The sequence below is a fragment of the Grammomys surdaster genome, unplaced genomic scaffold (assembly GCF_004785775.1).
Source record: "Grammomys surdaster isolate TR1022 unplaced genomic scaffold, NIH_TR_1.0 523, whole genome shotgun sequence".
Classification (NCBI taxonomy): domain Eukaryota; kingdom Metazoa; phylum Chordata; class Mammalia; order Rodentia; family Muridae; genus Grammomys; species Grammomys surdaster.
In genome coordinates, this window is record NW_021604942.1 from 103,121 (window position 1) to 120,394 (window position 17,274).

At 48.9% G+C, this 17,274-nt stretch overlaps 1 protein-coding gene across 3 annotated transcripts in view; it reads right to left on the reverse strand.

Moving 5' to 3' along the window:
- The window catches only part of Itsn2 (intersectin 2), a 109,020-nt gene that overhangs the window by 1,119 nt on the left and 90,627 nt on the right, over nt 1–17,274 (reverse strand). For 2 of the 3 annotated variants that reach the window (XM_028781729.1, XM_028781728.1), the window contains exons 29-39: nt 13,490–13,611; nt 10,489–10,595; nt 9,499–9,682; nt 6,656–6,754; nt 5,726–5,893; nt 5,079–5,294; nt 4,533–4,654; nt 3,771–3,853; nt 2,491–2,520; nt 799–882; nt 175–348 (exon numbers count right to left, since the gene is read on the reverse strand). In XM_028781729.1, coding sequence (XP_028637562.1) covers nt 175–348; nt 799–882; nt 2,491–2,520; nt 3,771–3,853; nt 4,533–4,654; nt 5,079–5,294; nt 5,726–5,893; nt 6,656–6,754; nt 9,499–9,682; nt 10,489–10,595; nt 13,490–13,611 — 1,389 coding nt within the window. The remainder of the gene's footprint in view (nt 1–174; nt 349–798; nt 883–2,490; nt 2,521–3,770; nt 3,854–4,532; nt 4,655–5,078; nt 5,295–5,725; nt 5,894–6,655; nt 6,755–9,498; nt 9,683–10,488; nt 10,596–13,489; nt 13,612–17,274) is intronic. The other variant, XM_028781730.1, reaches the window with a different exon arrangement.

Genomic DNA, 17,274 nt, shown 5'->3' on the forward strand with positions numbered 1-17,274 from the left:
TATTCGTAGGACATGCTCTCCCCCCAAACCCCCACCTCCTGCTGACATGGGCCTGTGTCATTTCCTATAGGTGTCGTGGGGGTAGGTATAAGCACAGCTTAGGACTCTGGGTATAGACTCCAGACCCCAGAAAACTGGGAGTACCTTTAGGCCTTCATGCCAAGTTATACTTACCATCTGGAGAAAACTGGTCTCTGTCAAACATAGTGAGACACAGAACGTCCTGGTAAAGATCCTTGATGAAGAACTGGCAGTTGAAGTTCCACTTGGGATTTAGTGTGTCTTGGAGGGTCCTGGTGGTATAGCTTTGGGAGCCCATGCTGATTTCACAGTATGGATTACTTTTCCCTGCACAGAAACAATCCAAAGACACATGCAGTGTGGAAAGTGAATGGGGTGACCATGGAGGGTCTGTAGGCTGCTTCACCAGAGACCATGGCAGGAAGCACCACTGCCTGGCAGGACAGTTACCTTAGAGTCTAGCAGCTGTATGGCCCCATGTTCCCAATGACGTCACAATTCTGGGGAACAAGTTTATGTCCTAACAGCAGGACTGCTCCCTGAAAGCCTGGCCAAGTACCTTTGTGCATGTTTTGTGTACTCTCATGCAGTAGCAGTCAGAATGGTGGCTGCTGGTTCTTGTTGGGAAATAGTGAATGATAACTGGCCCAGGAGTTAGCTTATCAGGGTTCTAGCAACACCAGAGACACTGTGTTTTAAAAACTACCCATTATTCCATGTTCTAAAGAGGTAAGAAACAGGGTGTTACCACAGCTGTTGAATAAAAGCAGCACTTACCATTTGGTTTGCAGGCTTTTAATTCTGTAGCCTCAATGACATGTACCATCAGACGCCCAATACCTGAAGTCTTTTGAGAACGGGCTACAAAAGAGGAAATGAGTCATGTTAACTTTTCCTCTGAGAATGTAGACAGACACCACAGTGAAGAAGCAATGCTTGGGCCTCTGTCTGTTCTCACACACTCTCTCTGAGGCTGGAGACTAGCCCCCATGCCTCATAACCACGCTCTGCCACTGGCTATGCTTCTAGCTCCTGCTGTGTGTCACTCTAATCAACTAGAACTTAGCCCTGAACTAACTACTATCACCTGCTATTGCTCTGGGATTAGCAGCTAGCGTTGGCTCCTTCCTCAGGCTGTGTCGCCTGCTAGGGATGCCTTTCTGGCATCCTTTGCCCATCCGTACCTAACTCATCTTTCAAGATGCAGGCTAGTCTCAGTCACCGCAGCCTCCTTCCCTCTGAGTACCACTAGCCTCGACTGAGACACACCCCACAACCTGCTAGGCCTGACATGCTGCACCCTGTCTGCCTCCTCTGCCAGGGAGGAGCCACTGTGTTGCATGGACTGCTTTATCTAGCTGTAGCAGTCCGGCAAATGCCTTTGAATAGTTATATTAGTTAAAATGCATGCAGTTTGTCCAGTACTTCTTGCAAATAGCATTTCCTGGTTACTTTGTGTTAGGTACATGCTAGATCTTTATACAGAGTATATTTAATTCCATAATTGCCTTACAAGGTAGTTCCCATTTTACAGGTGAGGAAAACTGTGCCTTAGGAAGGACCATGTGCTCTGCTCACAGGCTTTTTATAGACAGGGTCTCATTCTAGCCCAAGCTGTTGGCCTTGACCTTGGAATCCTCCCGTCTCAGGGACCTTTTCTGTTTTGTTTTGAGACAGAGACTGAGTCCCCTGACTGGCTTGGATCTTGCTATATAGACCAGGTTAGTTTTGGACTTACAGAAGTTTGCCTGCCCTTTGCCTCCAGTGTGGCAGGACTAAAGGTGTGTGCCACCACACCTAGGCCAGAGTTTTTAAATGGCAAGGTTAAAATGTAACTATCAGATAACAGAGTGCGAACCACTCATCAAAATTTCAATTCTATTTAAGCATTTCATCTTGGTGAGCAGTTTTATTTCATGTTTAATCTATTTAGAAAGGTTTTTGAGATATTTCAATTTGGACAGAGTGAGTCCTGTGGTCTGGACATGTGTAGTCTTCTCACCTTTTTTCTTTCTTTTTTTAAAATTTTTTTGAGACAAGGTATTGTTAGGTATCCCAGGCTGACTGGCCTCAACCTTGAAGGGCTCCTGCCTCAGCTTCAGTGGTGTGTAGCCTGGTCTACACCCCACTCCCCAGTGGTCTACAGCCTACCCCCCAGTGTCCTCGTGTCTCTACCTTGGAGCATGCCCTTGTTCCTTGAAGGCAGAGCCTGGCCTTACTGTCTCTGTGATGCACATCACAGGGCCTGGCACATAGCACTGAGTCTGAAGGACTGTACCCACAGAGAACACACAGTGAGAAACCCATGGAGAATGCAGAACACACACAGTGAGAAACTCAGGAAAACCTTGATTTGCACTTTTGACAAATTAGAAGATGATTATGTTTTATGAAATGATTCAGTCATTGATTTTTCAATAGCAAGCTTTTAAAATAGTATTCAATTAGGAAAAGGCAATCTTCACATACCTTCAGGAACCAGAACAAAGTAAGGGGGACCTGAATAAAAACACACAGAGAGCTTCGGCTTCAGAAGTGGGAGCCTAAGTGGGAGGGGGAGGGCCCTGCACTGGGAAGATGGGGCTGGCACTGTCATGGGGGCCAAGGATCCTTTAGGACACTGAGCAGGTGGACAACCTGTCCTATGGACAGAGGACACAGTGTGACACAGACAGATCAGATCCCCTGCTCCCCAGGAGTCAGTGGTGACTTCAGAGAATGGAGAAGAGACATCTGAGGGCAATGCAGCCCTAACACAGCTCCACTCGGGCCTTGAAGGATTGGAAAGTCCTAAGGAGAGGCCCGGCGGCTGCCTGTGACACAGCAGTGGGAGACTGAGTGGGGAAGGGGTCTAGGTATAGGCCATGTTGGGGATGAGCCCTAGTTTGGGGTAAAAAACTCTTCTTAATTTGAAACGCTTGAAGATTCTCAGGCAGGGGTTGGCATATAAGTAGAGTTGTCACTGTCAAGAGAGGAGGCTGACAGAGCCTCTGCAAGGACAGAGGCCTGGGGAGGCCAGCAGAGCTGCTGGAGGGGACTTGTCTGGAGTGCTGGGATTGCAGAGAAGACATAACCCACCACTGAGCTGATCATGGGAGGGTTGTCTGACAGACACAACAGAGGAGGGCGGCCTCCCAGGAAGATGGGAGGAAAGAGTTGAGAGTCAGATGAAGCTGCGTAGACGAGCCTCAGGATATGAGGAGGTCGGGGAGAATGTGTGTGTGTGTGTGTTTGTGTGTGTGTAAGTAGAGGAAGCTGGGACAAGGAATGGGTGGATTGCTAGTGTCCTTGAAAGTGCCATCTACATAGCAGTGGGGGAAAGATGGAGAGTGAACCTAGTGTGCCGAGTGGTGGGGCTGAGGTGCTGGAGGGACCGACTGGGCCTCGGGTACTGGAGGCCAGGAGGGGAGACAGAGTCTGAGAGGGCAGGGGCAGAGCGCCATACCCAGTAAGTGGAGTCAGGTGAGACAAGATATGTCCCAGCAGGGTGAGGCTGGTCAGAGTGGAGGGAAAGGGGCAGGGACAGTAATAGCTGGCTACAGAGAAGGCAGGGCCTGCATCTGGTCCCATAGTGTGAGAGCCCAGGGCAGCTGCCGTGGGAGGCAGGGTACCTGGGCTCTTCTGCTGTGATGTGAATCCATCTCCCAGGCCTTACTGCTGGGGCAGCAGCTGGCATTTCTAGGACTAGACTCCAGTTTGCCTGTAGCACTTGGCAGCTGGCTCCCACCCGTCGGGGCACTAGCAGGTACCTTGATAAGCCTTTTCCCGTTTCCTCTTCTCAGTGTCGATGTACTGCTCTGAGGCCGCCTTGATCTTCTGGACCCAGGCAGTCCTGGCAGAGAAGCAGATGCTCATGAGGAGCCGGGAGGCCCCTGGTTCAAGCCCAGCCCAGCTCCACACCTCTCCCTTGCTGACCTCAGCTTTAAGCTCTTTTAGCAGGTTCCCAGTCACACACCTAAGTCCAAGTGACAGACTGAACGGCTAATTAAAGGTGAGCTGAGACTTTCTAAAAATAGCTTTCAACAACACAAGGCCCTGTGAGGTCCTGGGAGCCCAGAGCTAGAGGAGACAACCACACTGATGGCAGCTCAGCATGGCGGGTGGTTACCAGAGAACTGTGCAGAGGGACAGCAGTGTCCCTTGGGATTGTCATCAGAGGTGCTTACCCTGGGAGCTCCACTGGAGGGAAGCATGGCTGGTGGGCATATGGCAGAGAGGGTGGCCAGCTGGCCAAGTGCAAGTCTGTGGGATGCAGATCTGTGGGGTTCAGGTAACCCCCAAGGAGATTTTAGTGGGGACCAGGTGTGGATCTGCCATTTGGGGAGCTTATGAGGAGACAGGAGGCAGGCTACTGTTAGTAGGCAGCTGTATGACGAGCCTACTGTGGGCCGGGGAGGCTGGGGTTACAGTTGGCACGGCTTGACCATGAGTGGAGCTGGGCTTCTGGCACTGGGACATGCCCATGCTGCCTCCCAGACTAGTTCAAGACAGGCAACATGATGAGGACCGACCTCTCATTGATGTTGTCTGTTCGGAGGGTGTACACACGATCAATGTGGGAGATGTGGAAGACAGGCTCATCGCTGGAAGGGTCCGTGGGAAGTTTCACCAGCACTTCATTCAGGAAAATGGGCTGAAAGAATTAGGACCAAATACTGGTTGTGAGATAGGCCACAGCATTCCACCCACCAGAGAGAGTTCTTTTAAAAGTTCTGAAGAGCCTTGTGGTTGGGGAAGCGAGAGGGGCCTGGTGCCCAAGGTCTGTGCCCAAGAAGAAAAACAAGCCTGGTTAGCAAAGTTAAATACCCAGTGTCACTGAGCTGGGGACCAGCTCAGAGTGCCCCTGCTGCTGCTGTGACTGGCTCTCTGCACACTGATACCTGGCTTGATGTGTGAGTCACAGAGAAGCAGATGCTGGCTGTGGCCCAATGTTGTGTGGACAGGAGGGCACTCTAAAGCTGGCTCCTGCTGTCAAAGGCACCTGAGGCAGGGGAGGAGGCCCTGAGCGGAGGGTGGGAGCAGGTAGGAGGGGATGCTCACATCAAGATGGCACTCACTGTCTTATACATTTTGAACTGAGCGCTGGACTTGGAGCTGAAGAGCTTCTCGGAGGCTGAGGAAGCGGCGAACTGCCTGACCAGGTAGGTGAGCAGCAGGAAGTCGTTGAAGAGGAACCCGTGCAGCTCCTTGCTGCTCTTTGTCTTGTATAACTTCCCGCTGTGCAAGAGCTTCCGGGGACCCAGGCAGTTGGTGAGGGAGTTGAAAATAAGTTGCTTAAAAAGAACAAAATGGCACTTTGTAAGTCTGAGCACAGATGATCCCACTGTGTGTGAAAGGTCAGTGCCCAGAGTCTGAGGTTGGCATGGTGACATTTTCTAGGCAGTAATACAGTTAGAATTGCCCACCTTTTCAGAACAAATATAAACAAAAACTTTCCTATTTATCACTGTTTAGAATTCCTTCTGACCTTGTGAAAAAAATTAATAGTTAATTCTACTGATTTCTGCCAGTAAAATTCAAAGAACTCACTACAAACCCCCCAATTTGCCTCTTCCAAAGGCAGGAAGACAACCCTAGGGGTGTCCTGAAGAGCAGGACAGTGAGCCCACACAGTGAAGTGTGGTCTGTCCATGCTAGGGGAGGTGTGGTGGACATTCCCTACTCACAGCCTGCCTGGGGCACCCAGCTCTGCTCACAGCCTCACCTCTGCCAAACCTTCACATTGCACATGTGCCTGGATCCACTCCAGCCGGTCTGAATTCTCCTTCTCCCGGACTCCCTCGTTCACCTGAGAGCACAGTTCCTCTGCTCGTTCAAGGGCCAGCTTCAGGGAGGAGTGGTCAACATGACTCTGTGGAGTGTTCTCCAGGATCTGGAAGACAGTGGGCAGTGTCATGGAAGTCATACGGGTACTTAGCCTGCGCTATTGACTCCCATCCACTATGGCCTGCTGCTTAAATGAAGCCTGCATCAGGTGAAGCCCCAGTGAGGGGAAAGGTAACAGTGTCTGCCCTGGGAAGCAGAGTCCCACAGTCCTTGTGGGAACAGGGACTGGTAACCAAGGCTGGGGGTGACAGGAACACTGTGGATCTGAGTCTTGGTAATAGGCCATAGGCTAACAGTTACCTCAGATCTCCTCATTAACTTAACATTTATTTTTTGTTTGGGTGGTTCTGACTTTCTGATCTAGAGTCTCTGAAGTACAAGCTGGCAGGAAATCCACTACATTGCTTTATGCAACCCTTAGAAACCCCTAATCTCCTTAGAAAGAAAGCCTTTGCCTCAAGAAAAAGGCTGGAGCCTGTGGTTCTGCTAATGGTGACTCCATGTTCTCCCTGGGTTGATGATGGCTTCACAGCTTGAAGAGGGCGTTAGCCCTCCTCCCTCTCAAGCACACAGTGACTGTGGGATGGTCAGACAGTTCCTGTGGAGGGGGATGGCATTAGCTCCACTCTTTAAGACATCAGCCTTTAGACTACACACACAGGAGCCTGGGGCGGGAGCAGAGGGATCACTGCTCCCTAAGTGTCTGGCTCTGAGCAGCCAGGCGGGTCCTCCTGCTGAGTCAGACCCCCCGGGACTCACACTTGTGATGAGCAGAGGGTACCGAGTGATCCCCCCCGCAGGGACTCACACTTCTGATGAGCAGAGGGTACCGAGTGATTCTCTGCATGGGCTTCAGCAGGAAGCTGGACAGGGGCATTCCTTTGCATCGTGGGTCTGATGCCAACTTCTGCCAAACAGAGAGGCCTATGAGGAAACGATGGAAACACTGGCCAGAACCCTGCCTAGACTTCTTTTAATGGCAGGATCTGCAGTGACACATGTCAGGTTAGCCACAGGCTCTGCTCAGCTTTCTCATGGGCACCATTCTTCCTCTGCTTCTAGAACAGCTCTTCCCTGGCCAACCTCCCCCTCTCCCCAGCCCACTGGCTTCGGTCTTCATCACATCTTCCCTCCATCTTCTCTCAACGTAGCTGCTGCCAGGTTCAAAAAAACTGAGGCCCAGTAACCTCATTCTCAGTCAGTAACCAGATTCTCTGGAGTTCTGTCAGAACCACGTTACACTTCTCAGTAGATGTTCCAAAGGCACCCACTCAGTCTCCACCCACCCCGATGAGGCCATATTCCCTCACAGGAGCCACGTTTCCTACCTCCAGTCCGTATCCTCGCCTCCCACACTCAGCCCTCGCTCCCATCTGTGTGGTGCACAGCTCCTGATCCCCTCCCCCATTCAGCATGCCTGCCATTCCTGCTTCATCAGAACAACTGAAACAGCCGCACTGTCTTTGCTTGCCCCTTTTCACGTGCCTGACACACATTTATTTCTCAAGACCCAGGGCATGCTTCTCTGTGGCCCCTTTCCCCTCCTCTCTGACTCTCCTGTGGGCACCAGGTCATACGGGGCGAGTGGGCACATCATGCTTTAAATGTCTCTTCCATCGGACTGTCAATACCAGTGGCCTCGTGGCACAGAAGCTGACAGTGGTCACCAGTACTTTGGGGTAAGCGCTTAAAGGGGGTTGCCAGCACTCTGAGGTAAGCGCCTCTAATGACTGAGAGTGATTTATTCCAGTCATGGACAGGGAAGATTGCCATCCTTTTGGTTTTTGGGTAGACATGCATCTACATATTTTGCTATAAAGGTATCTTCATGCTTTTTATTTCTTTTAAGAAGTAGTATTTGGGGACTGGAGTTGTATCTCAGAGGAAGAATTCTTGCCTAGTACGAGCAAGGTCCTTGGTTTAGGTCCTAGTACCAAAAACCAAAAAGACAAAAATTTAAAAGTTAATACTCTGAGATATAATATATTGGTAAAATTTGCTTTTACTTAATTTTTCTTTGAAGTAGTAGGGATGGAAGTCAGGGCCTGTGTCAGGAAACCCCCTGACCGCTGAGCTGGGCCTCTAGCTCTACACGCTGCTTTCCAATGTAAAAAGTGTCTACCTGTTTATGTAGTTCTTAGTATGTATATAAGCCACATGTATGTGGGTGCTGTCAAGGCCAGAAGAAGGTGTCAGATCCCCTGAAGCTACATGCGGTTGTGAGCTGCCACCACGTGGGTGCTGGGAACTGAACTTGGGCTCTAGAAGTGTATCCGTGCTCTTAACCACTGGGCCTCTCTCCAGCGGCACATTTGTGTTTTTTTAAAAAACAGATCCTTTTTATGTAGCCCAGGCTGGCCTTGAGTTTATGTTTTACTGTGCCTCAGCCTCTCAAGTGCAGGGATTACAGTACCACCACGCCTGACTTAAAACACAGCATTATAGTAGCCAGGTGTAAAAGTTAGCTGCCATATGGCTGCAAGGAACTTGAAAACCCATTACATCAGAGTGCAACTGTTACCACATCTGTAGCGCTTCTTTTCATGTTTGCTTTATAACTACAGCATTGAGCCAGTCCTTTCCTTCTCTTCTCACTGGCTTGGCTTCAGACTCCATTTTACCTAAGCTAATCGACTCCCTCTCCAGTTCCCCAGGACATACCTGTTGTCAGCCCCCTGTCTAAGCAACAGTTGTTCCCTAAAACATAATGTCTGTTCCTAACAACAGAAAGAAGAAATGAATTTGATTGGTTGGGCAAAAACACATTTGATGTCAGCTGGCAATGACAGAACACTGGGGAAAGCCCCTAATCCCAGAGTCCTGATTGGTAAAAATTATAACTGTAACTTGGCCCAGATGCTTGTGGGTTTTATACTTTAAACCCTACTTCAGCCCCTGCTCGGGGTGGCAGGAAGAAACAAGTCCTTGTCTGGTGACCCTGATGGATCAGCGACACACTTATGTGGTGGGAATGATAAAGGCTTTGCTGTTTCTTGCCCCCGACGGTGGTTTCCTCCCCTTTCTCATCGTGCACATGGCGTGGTGTGACAGAAGAGCACCTGTTACCTTTATTCTCATACTTTCATTTCCTTCAATCACAAAGTGGTCACCTAATTATTTAACTAAGCCATTTTGTTTTCTTTCTGGAATGAGATGATGAATCATCAAATAAATATAAGCGCGCTGGCTGCTCTTGCAGAGGACCTGTGTTTGGTTCTCAGCACTCATGTGGCAGCTCATAACCACCTGTAACTCAGTTCCTGGGCCTCCAGTGTCCTCTCCTGAGCTCTGCAGGTGCCGGGCATGTAGGTGCTTCCCACACATACATGCAACGCAGGCCAACGCCACCCACATAAATAAATAATAATAATAAAAAAAGAAGTGGCATGATGGACGTTTCTTCAGAAAAACAACAGCACTAATACTATTACTTAAGCAGGATGTAAAATCAGGGTTCTCGTGCCAAGGACAATAAGCTGTACCTGGACAGTACCACAGTCAGGAAGCTGCGTGCCATGTTTGTGCTTCCTTGGAGATTGTTGGGACTCTTGTCAGCTGCTGAGATCTGCAGCGGTGTGCTGCTGCCTCCAGGCTGAGGCTGCTAGTGCTTCTCCAGCAGCACAGAGCCCAAGAGTCCCAGGCTGTGCATACCTTTAGAAATTCCTTGAAGTCTGTGTCCTCATCTGTCTTCTGCTGTAGCAGGGTTGCCCCATTAAGCTGACAGCTGCAGAACCGGATGTAAGCCTGCATGTGGGACAGCTCTGCTGCCAGGATGTCCCCGATCATCTGAACTGGCATCTTCTCACCCCCAGTCTTCTTCCGCACCCGCAAGGCCCTGCAAGTAACGGACGGTCACTCTGTTCTCCACAAATGTCCTTCCTTGGCAACTAAAGGGTGAAAGCTACAGAAAGCACCAGCAATGGCGTCCAGTGCATGATCTAGGAACCTTGGACGCTGGGAATGAACGGCTGGTTGAAGTGGGGGGAGGCATGGCAGAAAGCTCTATCGGCTGAGCCAATCTGGGGGAAACATCAACAAGGAAGAAAAGGACCACATATCTGGAGGCCTTCTAGGCCTTTACAAGAGTATTTCATTCACCTCAGTTTCTTGACAAAGTTCTTTTTGAAAGATTCAAATTGTTTGTCCTCTTTTGGATCAAAGAGAAAGAAATTCCAAAGAAGGGCTGGGGAGCCATAGTGGCCAGGGGTTGGAATGGAGGACTGGGGTCTTCATGCTGGGCCAGCCCTGGCAGGGCTGGGATGCAGCCAGGGTTAAACTGGCCAGCTGGCCTGGAACTCTGTTCTTGTAAATAAGGACAGAAAGTTTCCCCAGGACAGGAACTGCAAATGAGCACTGTGCAGTCATGTGGGGGCGGCTACAGCCCTGCCTGCCTGTTACCCCTCCTGCTGAGCAGCCGGCTGTAGCTGCCTGGAGATCACACACAACTTTTCTTCTCTAATCTAAGTACTTCTGCATTATATTCTTTTACTTTCCTAAAAATTCTGTCTATAAGTTATAGGGCATTTCACCAAATGCTCCTGGAATACAGAGCCTAAGAGAGCAGAAGAGAGTTGACAGGTCTCTTGCTAAGCAGCCCCAGAAGAGCTACAGTGACCATGTCACGTGGTGCCCACAACTCACTTCAGCAGCTTTGTGTTGGACATGATGAGCTCCTTCCAGTTCACAAAGATCAAGGCCATTTCTGCTTCAGTGAGGAAGCCCGACTCGGCCATCCGTTTCTGGAAAACCTAAGTTCAAAACATAAATTTAACTTAACGTAATGGGGGTACACAGCTGTGCATGCCTTCCAGCACTCAAACAGCAAGACAGCGCCACTTCTAAACAAGCATAGTTATATGGCTGCTAGGTTTTTAAAGGGTTATTGTTATTGTGCATATGTGTGCACATGAGGGAGAAGAGAAAAACAAAGATAGACAAAGACAGAGAGGGCATGTATTCCACAGTGCGGACAACTTGGGGGGGGGTGTTTCTCTCCTTCCACCTTTTTGAGGCACATGGTCTTATGGAACAGTGCAGAGTCTAAGCAGTAGCTGGCTTACAAGCCTCTGGGAGATCCTCCTGTCTCAGCCACCCATCTTGCCAAAGGAGATTACAGATGTGTGCCACTATATGTGGCTTTGTTACACGGACTCCAGGGACTGAACTCAAGGATAGATGCTCTCTCGGGCTGAACCATGCTGGTTCACTATTGGATTTTAAGTTGCACAATTTCCCTACTTTCACTAGTTAAAATCCAATTACGGCTGATTTTTAAGGGCTGAATCTCCTGACTAGAGAAGCTGTCCCAACTCCCTCCTAGGCTTGCTCTGGGGACCAAGCAGAGCTGGGTACAGATAGGGCCCTGCACAGTGGAGCCTGCAGAAAACGGGGCAGAGAGCGACTGCGGTGGAACTGATCGGCTCAGAGTTCTTGGGACCCTCTGTGTTTGCCCTCTGTCATCCCTGGTGAGCCTGAGCAGATGTGCCAGCAGAAGGCAGCGTCAGAGAGACTTTCCACCTGGATCCCACGTGCACATGTGTGAAGCACACAAGTGTGTACAGGGTTCTCATGTAACTTCACAGGTGATACAGACAAGGCAACTCAGCTATTGGCATTTCTCACTGGCTTATGAAGAAATCATGACCTACAGAGGGATTTGCCCAAGGATCCATGTGACACAGGGCTCTGTATGAAGCCTTAAGGCCAAGTGATGAGAAGCAAACCCTGGGGTTCACAGGCCTCGAGATTCATCCCTGCCAACTCACCACTCTAGCTCCCTGACATTCCAGCATAACTCTTAGGTCCCCAACCCCTCCATCCGCCCACTCTTCCACTTCCTTCTCCTGGCAGAGCAGTCTCATGGTGGTCTGAGCATAACTGGGGAGCCCCTCCTTGTTGGGGACGGACTTATTCTCTGCACTTGAATCCTTACTGCCCCTCTTTTGGTGTCCTTCTTCAGCAGGACTGTGCTAAATGAACACAGATCCTTGGCTAGCTGTGTTCTCTGCCATAGAACCTCAGCTACTAATGCTGAGTTAGTGTGGGCCACAGCTGTCAGCCAGAAATGTTGTGAACTGTGGCGATGACTCAGATCTACATGAGATGTACCCACAGCAACCCTGCAAACACAGTCTTTCTGCTCCCAGGCTGCCACTGAAGAGCAGGGCAGCCCTTGCAGAAGCCTAGTTCACTGCAGAAGCCCTGTGAGCAGGCCCAGTGAGGGAAGCAGAGGGAAAGACGGCTGAATCTTTAGAAACTGCCATGAGAAAGCCATTTTAGCATAGTGCTCTTCCCGAGTCCCTGACAGCTCGTTGCCCTGACAACAGGGCTGAGGGTGACAGAACAGGCACTCCTGAGGTGCCTAGCTGGAGGAGGCAAGAACCCCATTCTGCTCATATTTTGGCAAGTGCTTGAGACTCTACAGCCATTCACAGCCCCCTTGGACTGGAGGTTGACTGGCAGCAGCGCTGACACTCCCAGAAGGTTGGTTGGGATCATGGGCCTTTCTTCTAGGTCATTTGTCCTGGTACGGGACATACAGATAATTGTGTCTGATCCATTCAATGCTCATTCAAAGGCTGACCAGGGCCAGGCTAAGTTTGGGGATGAAGATGAACAGACAGATGGGGTGAGGGATTTAACTAACTCACTTGGTAGCATGCCTGCCTAGCAGTCATAAAGTCTGGGGTTTAGTCCCTAGCACCACATGAACGAGGTATGATGGCACAATCCTGTAAGCCCATGCTTGGAAGACAGAGGCAGGAGGGGCAGATGCTCATGGCCATCTTTAGTTACATAGCAAGTTCAAGGCCATCTTGGACTACATGAGACCCTGCCTCAAAAACAAACAAACCACAACAACCCCCGCAGAGTACATAAGAGCACACGTGTGAGGAGGGCAGGCGTTCCCAGCAGAGGAGGGAGGGGAGTGCACATGTGGTGTAACAGCCGCTGCTGCTGGTTAGGCCAGGCCTTGTAGGGCAGATGCAGACGGATGCAGGCCCTGCTTCATGCTTTTATCCAGGTCACGGGAACAGCAGGAGTGTGGAACCCTAGAGTTTTTCTGCTTTCAGACACAAGCCACTGTAAAGTGTGCCTCTGTCATCATGGACAGGTACAGACAGTGAATACACTGTTTGGGAAACTTACAATTTTCTCGTTTGGTTTCCTGAGCTGACATAAACATTAGCTAGAGGTATCAAAGCCAGTGGACATGTCAGGTTTCCACATGGCTGTAATTCCAGTTAGGTAAGAACTGGAGGTGAGCCCACTAGGAGGCTTTCACACCTGCCCTGTGCCCTCATCAAAGAGCCACATGGCCATTCCCAGGCCCTCTTTCCCCTCTCTACACTGAGTGGGCTCAGCTGGGGAAGAGCCCAAGCCTTCACCAGGAACCTTTAGTTTTCTGCCTTACCAGTAAGCAGCTTTTAGGCTACAAAAGCGCTTGTCTCTGTCTGTGAGTCACATGGACGCAGACAGGATACAGTTCAATGGTAAAACATGTGTGTGGCTTGTGATAGGCCCTGGGCTTCATACCCAGCACTGCAAAACAAAACAAAACGGCTTACATTGCTTCCAAGTGAGGGGGGCAGCGATGGCCACCCTCCACCTCCTACAGCAGTCAGTCAGCAACAAACCTCACCTCAATGACCAGCTGCAGATCGTCCATGTACCGCTCCTCCGTCTGAATCAGCTCGTGAATGTAGCCCTGTCGCTTCCTCTCCATGGGCTGCATAGTGTCCAGGGCTTGGAGATCGGCACACCCTGCAGAGAGAAGGTTGCAGAACTTAAAAGGACATTTCAGTCACCTCATAGAAAGTGGACATTTCTCAGCAGCTGTACGGGGCTGACAAATGCCAGTCAGAAAGGACATTTCTAAAAGAGAGTGTCAGCCATTTGCAGAGAGCTGGCGGGACAGCTCGGTCTGTCCGGAGCTCTAGGCTCTGTGCTCCTAGAGGTGAATTTAGCACATTTCTGAAGGTACAGCATGGTCCTGTTTTCTGGGCAACAGGAGAGGATTAAGGATTCTAGAAATGGCCTCACAGAGACCAGTGTTTCAGCATCTCACAGCTTTTTGAAAATTACTGAAATGATTAATTAAATCAGTATTTGAGACTAATATTTTCTAAACTACAGGTCATGAGCCATAACTGTTAGGCCTGACATTTATACAAGAAATACGGTCTATCATGCACACAGTGCTAGTTAAGAACTGTGAAAGGTTATCTATTTAATTATATGACATAAAGGATCAAAACTCACTTTGAATTACTGTTAAGAAAATGACAACAACAAAAAGGTCTAAGAACGTATCTCTAGAGTTTTCCAAGGAAAGTTCTAAGGATAGAAAATCTAAAGTTCCCAGGACCCGGCAATTCCCAACAAGCCCACTGAAGGAAAGCCTCCAGGACTGACACACCACAGGATCCAGACATGGCCACTCAGAGGAGGCACAAGCAGCTCACAGCAGGATGAAAGGTACTGTCTTCACTGTATGTCAGTTCACAGGCACATCAGTCTGACATCAGAGCTTAGGGTTTGCCTGGGAACTGCAAGCCTGGGAACTACCCTGGGAAGCGTCTCCTCATGCAAAAAAGCAGCAGGCAGGGACTGCAGACCTAATATGCAGGAGGCTGTGTGATTGGAGGGGCAGCTAACAGTTCAAACCAATGTAGAACTTAATTACACTAACTGCATTCCAGCTGTTTGCAGGAGGCCCTGTGGTCAATTAACTTACGATTATTATTATTCTGATATTTTAATTGTTTACGTGTATGTACCCAATGAGGTCAAAGAGGTATAATAAGGTCCCCTGGAACTTGAGTCACAGGTAGTTGTGAGCCGCTGTAAGAATACACGGTCCTAACCACTGATCCATCTTTCCAACTTGACCACCGACTAAGCTGTACCCAGTGACAGCTGTAGCTGTTTTCTGTAGCTATCATTTCTGGGTTTTGATAAATGCTGTTGGATAACATCGATGGCTAACTTCTCAGTTGTTCTGGTAACTACCATTCAGGAATTACTTTTAGTTTGTGCTTATTTGCTCAAATAAACACTACTAAATTGAATAGGTCTAAGAAATTTCCCACTGGATGGCGTCCAGGAAGCTGCCACATGAGGCAGCAGGCAGGGGAGCATCTCCAACAATAATGAAAAATAATTATTTGTAAACTAATAATAAATAACATTTCAAAAACTCATAGGAGGGGTTATGAAAAAAATCATAGGAAAAAAAAAGCTGAGGTCAGTGAGATAGCTCAGCAGGTAAAGGTGCTTGCTGACAAGCTCGAGGAACTGGTGCCCCAGAGTTTGATCTCTTGGACTCCCATGATAGAAGGAGAAAACTGACTCCCACAAGTTGTCCTCTGACCTTCACAGACACACACACACACAGAGACACACACACACACACACACACAAAATACATTGTTTGTTTGTCTTTTAACAGCTAAGCTAAGAAGACAATGAAGTGCGGATGGGTACTACCCTGAGATAGCAGGAGCTTGCTGTCCTAGCACAGGTCTCAGGAATGAAGACAGTTGGGGAGGATGCAGCGTTTCTCACAGGGCCATCCACAGCAGTGGGAAGAGCACTGCTCACAGGGAGAACAAACAGGTCACAGACTCCTTTCTCCTGCTGCAGGGACTGCAGTCCAGGGACTGGTGAGCAGGAGGCAAACACTTCAGGACCAGAGCCTGAACTCAAGACCTTGTGTATTCCAGGCTAGTACTCTACTGTGTTCCCACCCTCTTATTAATGAATAAAAATATGTATTTCTAGGTGTGATGTCGCATGCTTTTAACCACAGCATTTAGGAGGCAGAGGCAGGTGGATCTCTGAGTTTGAGGCCAGCCTGGTCTCCATAGTGAGTTTCAGAATAGCCAGGGCTACACAGTCATGGCCTTAACAAATAATAACAACTCTCTCTGTGTGTATGTGTGTTTTGTATAAATTTGGGCTAACATCCAGTTTAATGAGGAGACTTTTTCTAATTCTGCAGGCGTGAATGAAGGTCTATAAAAAAAATACTGAATTTAGCAGGTGACTTGGGGTGCTACAGAGTTCACAGTACTACTCAACAGATACGTGGCAGATAGCTAGTAAACAGTACTTCTCACCGCATCGTGAGAGACACTGGTCATGGCAGGTGACTGATGGAAGTAATCAGAACCTTTGTTGAGGTTACAGCACTTTGTACTTAAAAAAAAAAAAATCTAATTTTATGTGTATGGATGTTTGCCTACATGTGTCTGTGCACCAGGTGAGTGCCTGGAACTCACAAAACCAGAAGAGGGCATCAGATCCCCTAGAGCTGGCTTACAGTTGGTTGTGAGTGTTCTGGAAGGGCAGCCAGTGTTCTTAACCACTGAGCCATCTCCAGCCCCTCACCCAGTGTTTTATAACCTCAGTCCTTCATGTCCCTTGTTTGGGATTTTTGAAATATCTGTCATCTATCTCTATTATTATTTAGTACTTTCCTTTAAAAATCTTTTTTTTTTTTTGGTTTTGTTTTTGACACAGGGTTTCTCTGTGTCTATCTGGTTGTCCTGGAATTTGCTCTGTAGATCATGCTAGCTTTTAGCTCACAGAGATCCTTCTGCCTCTGCCTCCAGCATGCTGGAATTAAAGGCATGTGCTACCATCTCCAGCTTTAAGCAATTTTTAATCCCATTGTAGATTTATTTATTGTGTGTGTGTGTGCGCGTGTGCCATGGCGTGAGAGTGGAGATCAGAGGACAACTTTCAGGAGTCTGTTCTTCCTTCAGCCATATGGGTGGCAGGGCTGAGTTCAGGCTTGGTTTGCCCAGCTGAGCTGCCTTACCAGCCCGTAGTATTTTTCTCTTAAAGTTTAAAGTTGAATGTACTCATGGTTGTTTTTATGTCATTAAAGTGAACATATAATTGTTAAAGTGAGTCTGCATGAGTTTGTGGTGCTAAGTCTCAGATGCAGACTGAACACACTAGAAAAGTGCTCTAGCACTGAACCACATCCCGAGCCTGGACATGTTTTGTATAGCATACAGTTGTGTACCACTGTGTTGGAAATTGATTCTAATGCTTTGTTTTATTTCGGCTCCCAAAAGCCATGCTTCCAGACCTGAGGGTCCCTGCCCGCAGCTGGCTTCGACTGGTAATAAACAATTGCCAATGGCTGGGCAGGGAGACGGAGCAAGGGACAGGAGAGAGAGGAGGAAAGAATCCTGACAGGAGAGCAAGGAGAACAGACTTAAAGGCCTGCGACATGTAAGGTTCCAGGAAAGTGGCCGCAGGGGCCATTCCCCCAGTTGAGTCAGGGGTAGCAGAGATGAAATATGGATTTAGAAAATATTAATTCAAGAATACAGGAGGGGAATGTGTGTTAGCCATGGGGAGGTTTAGAAGTGCCCAGCCATTGAGCTAGTGCAGGCATATATAAATAAATGC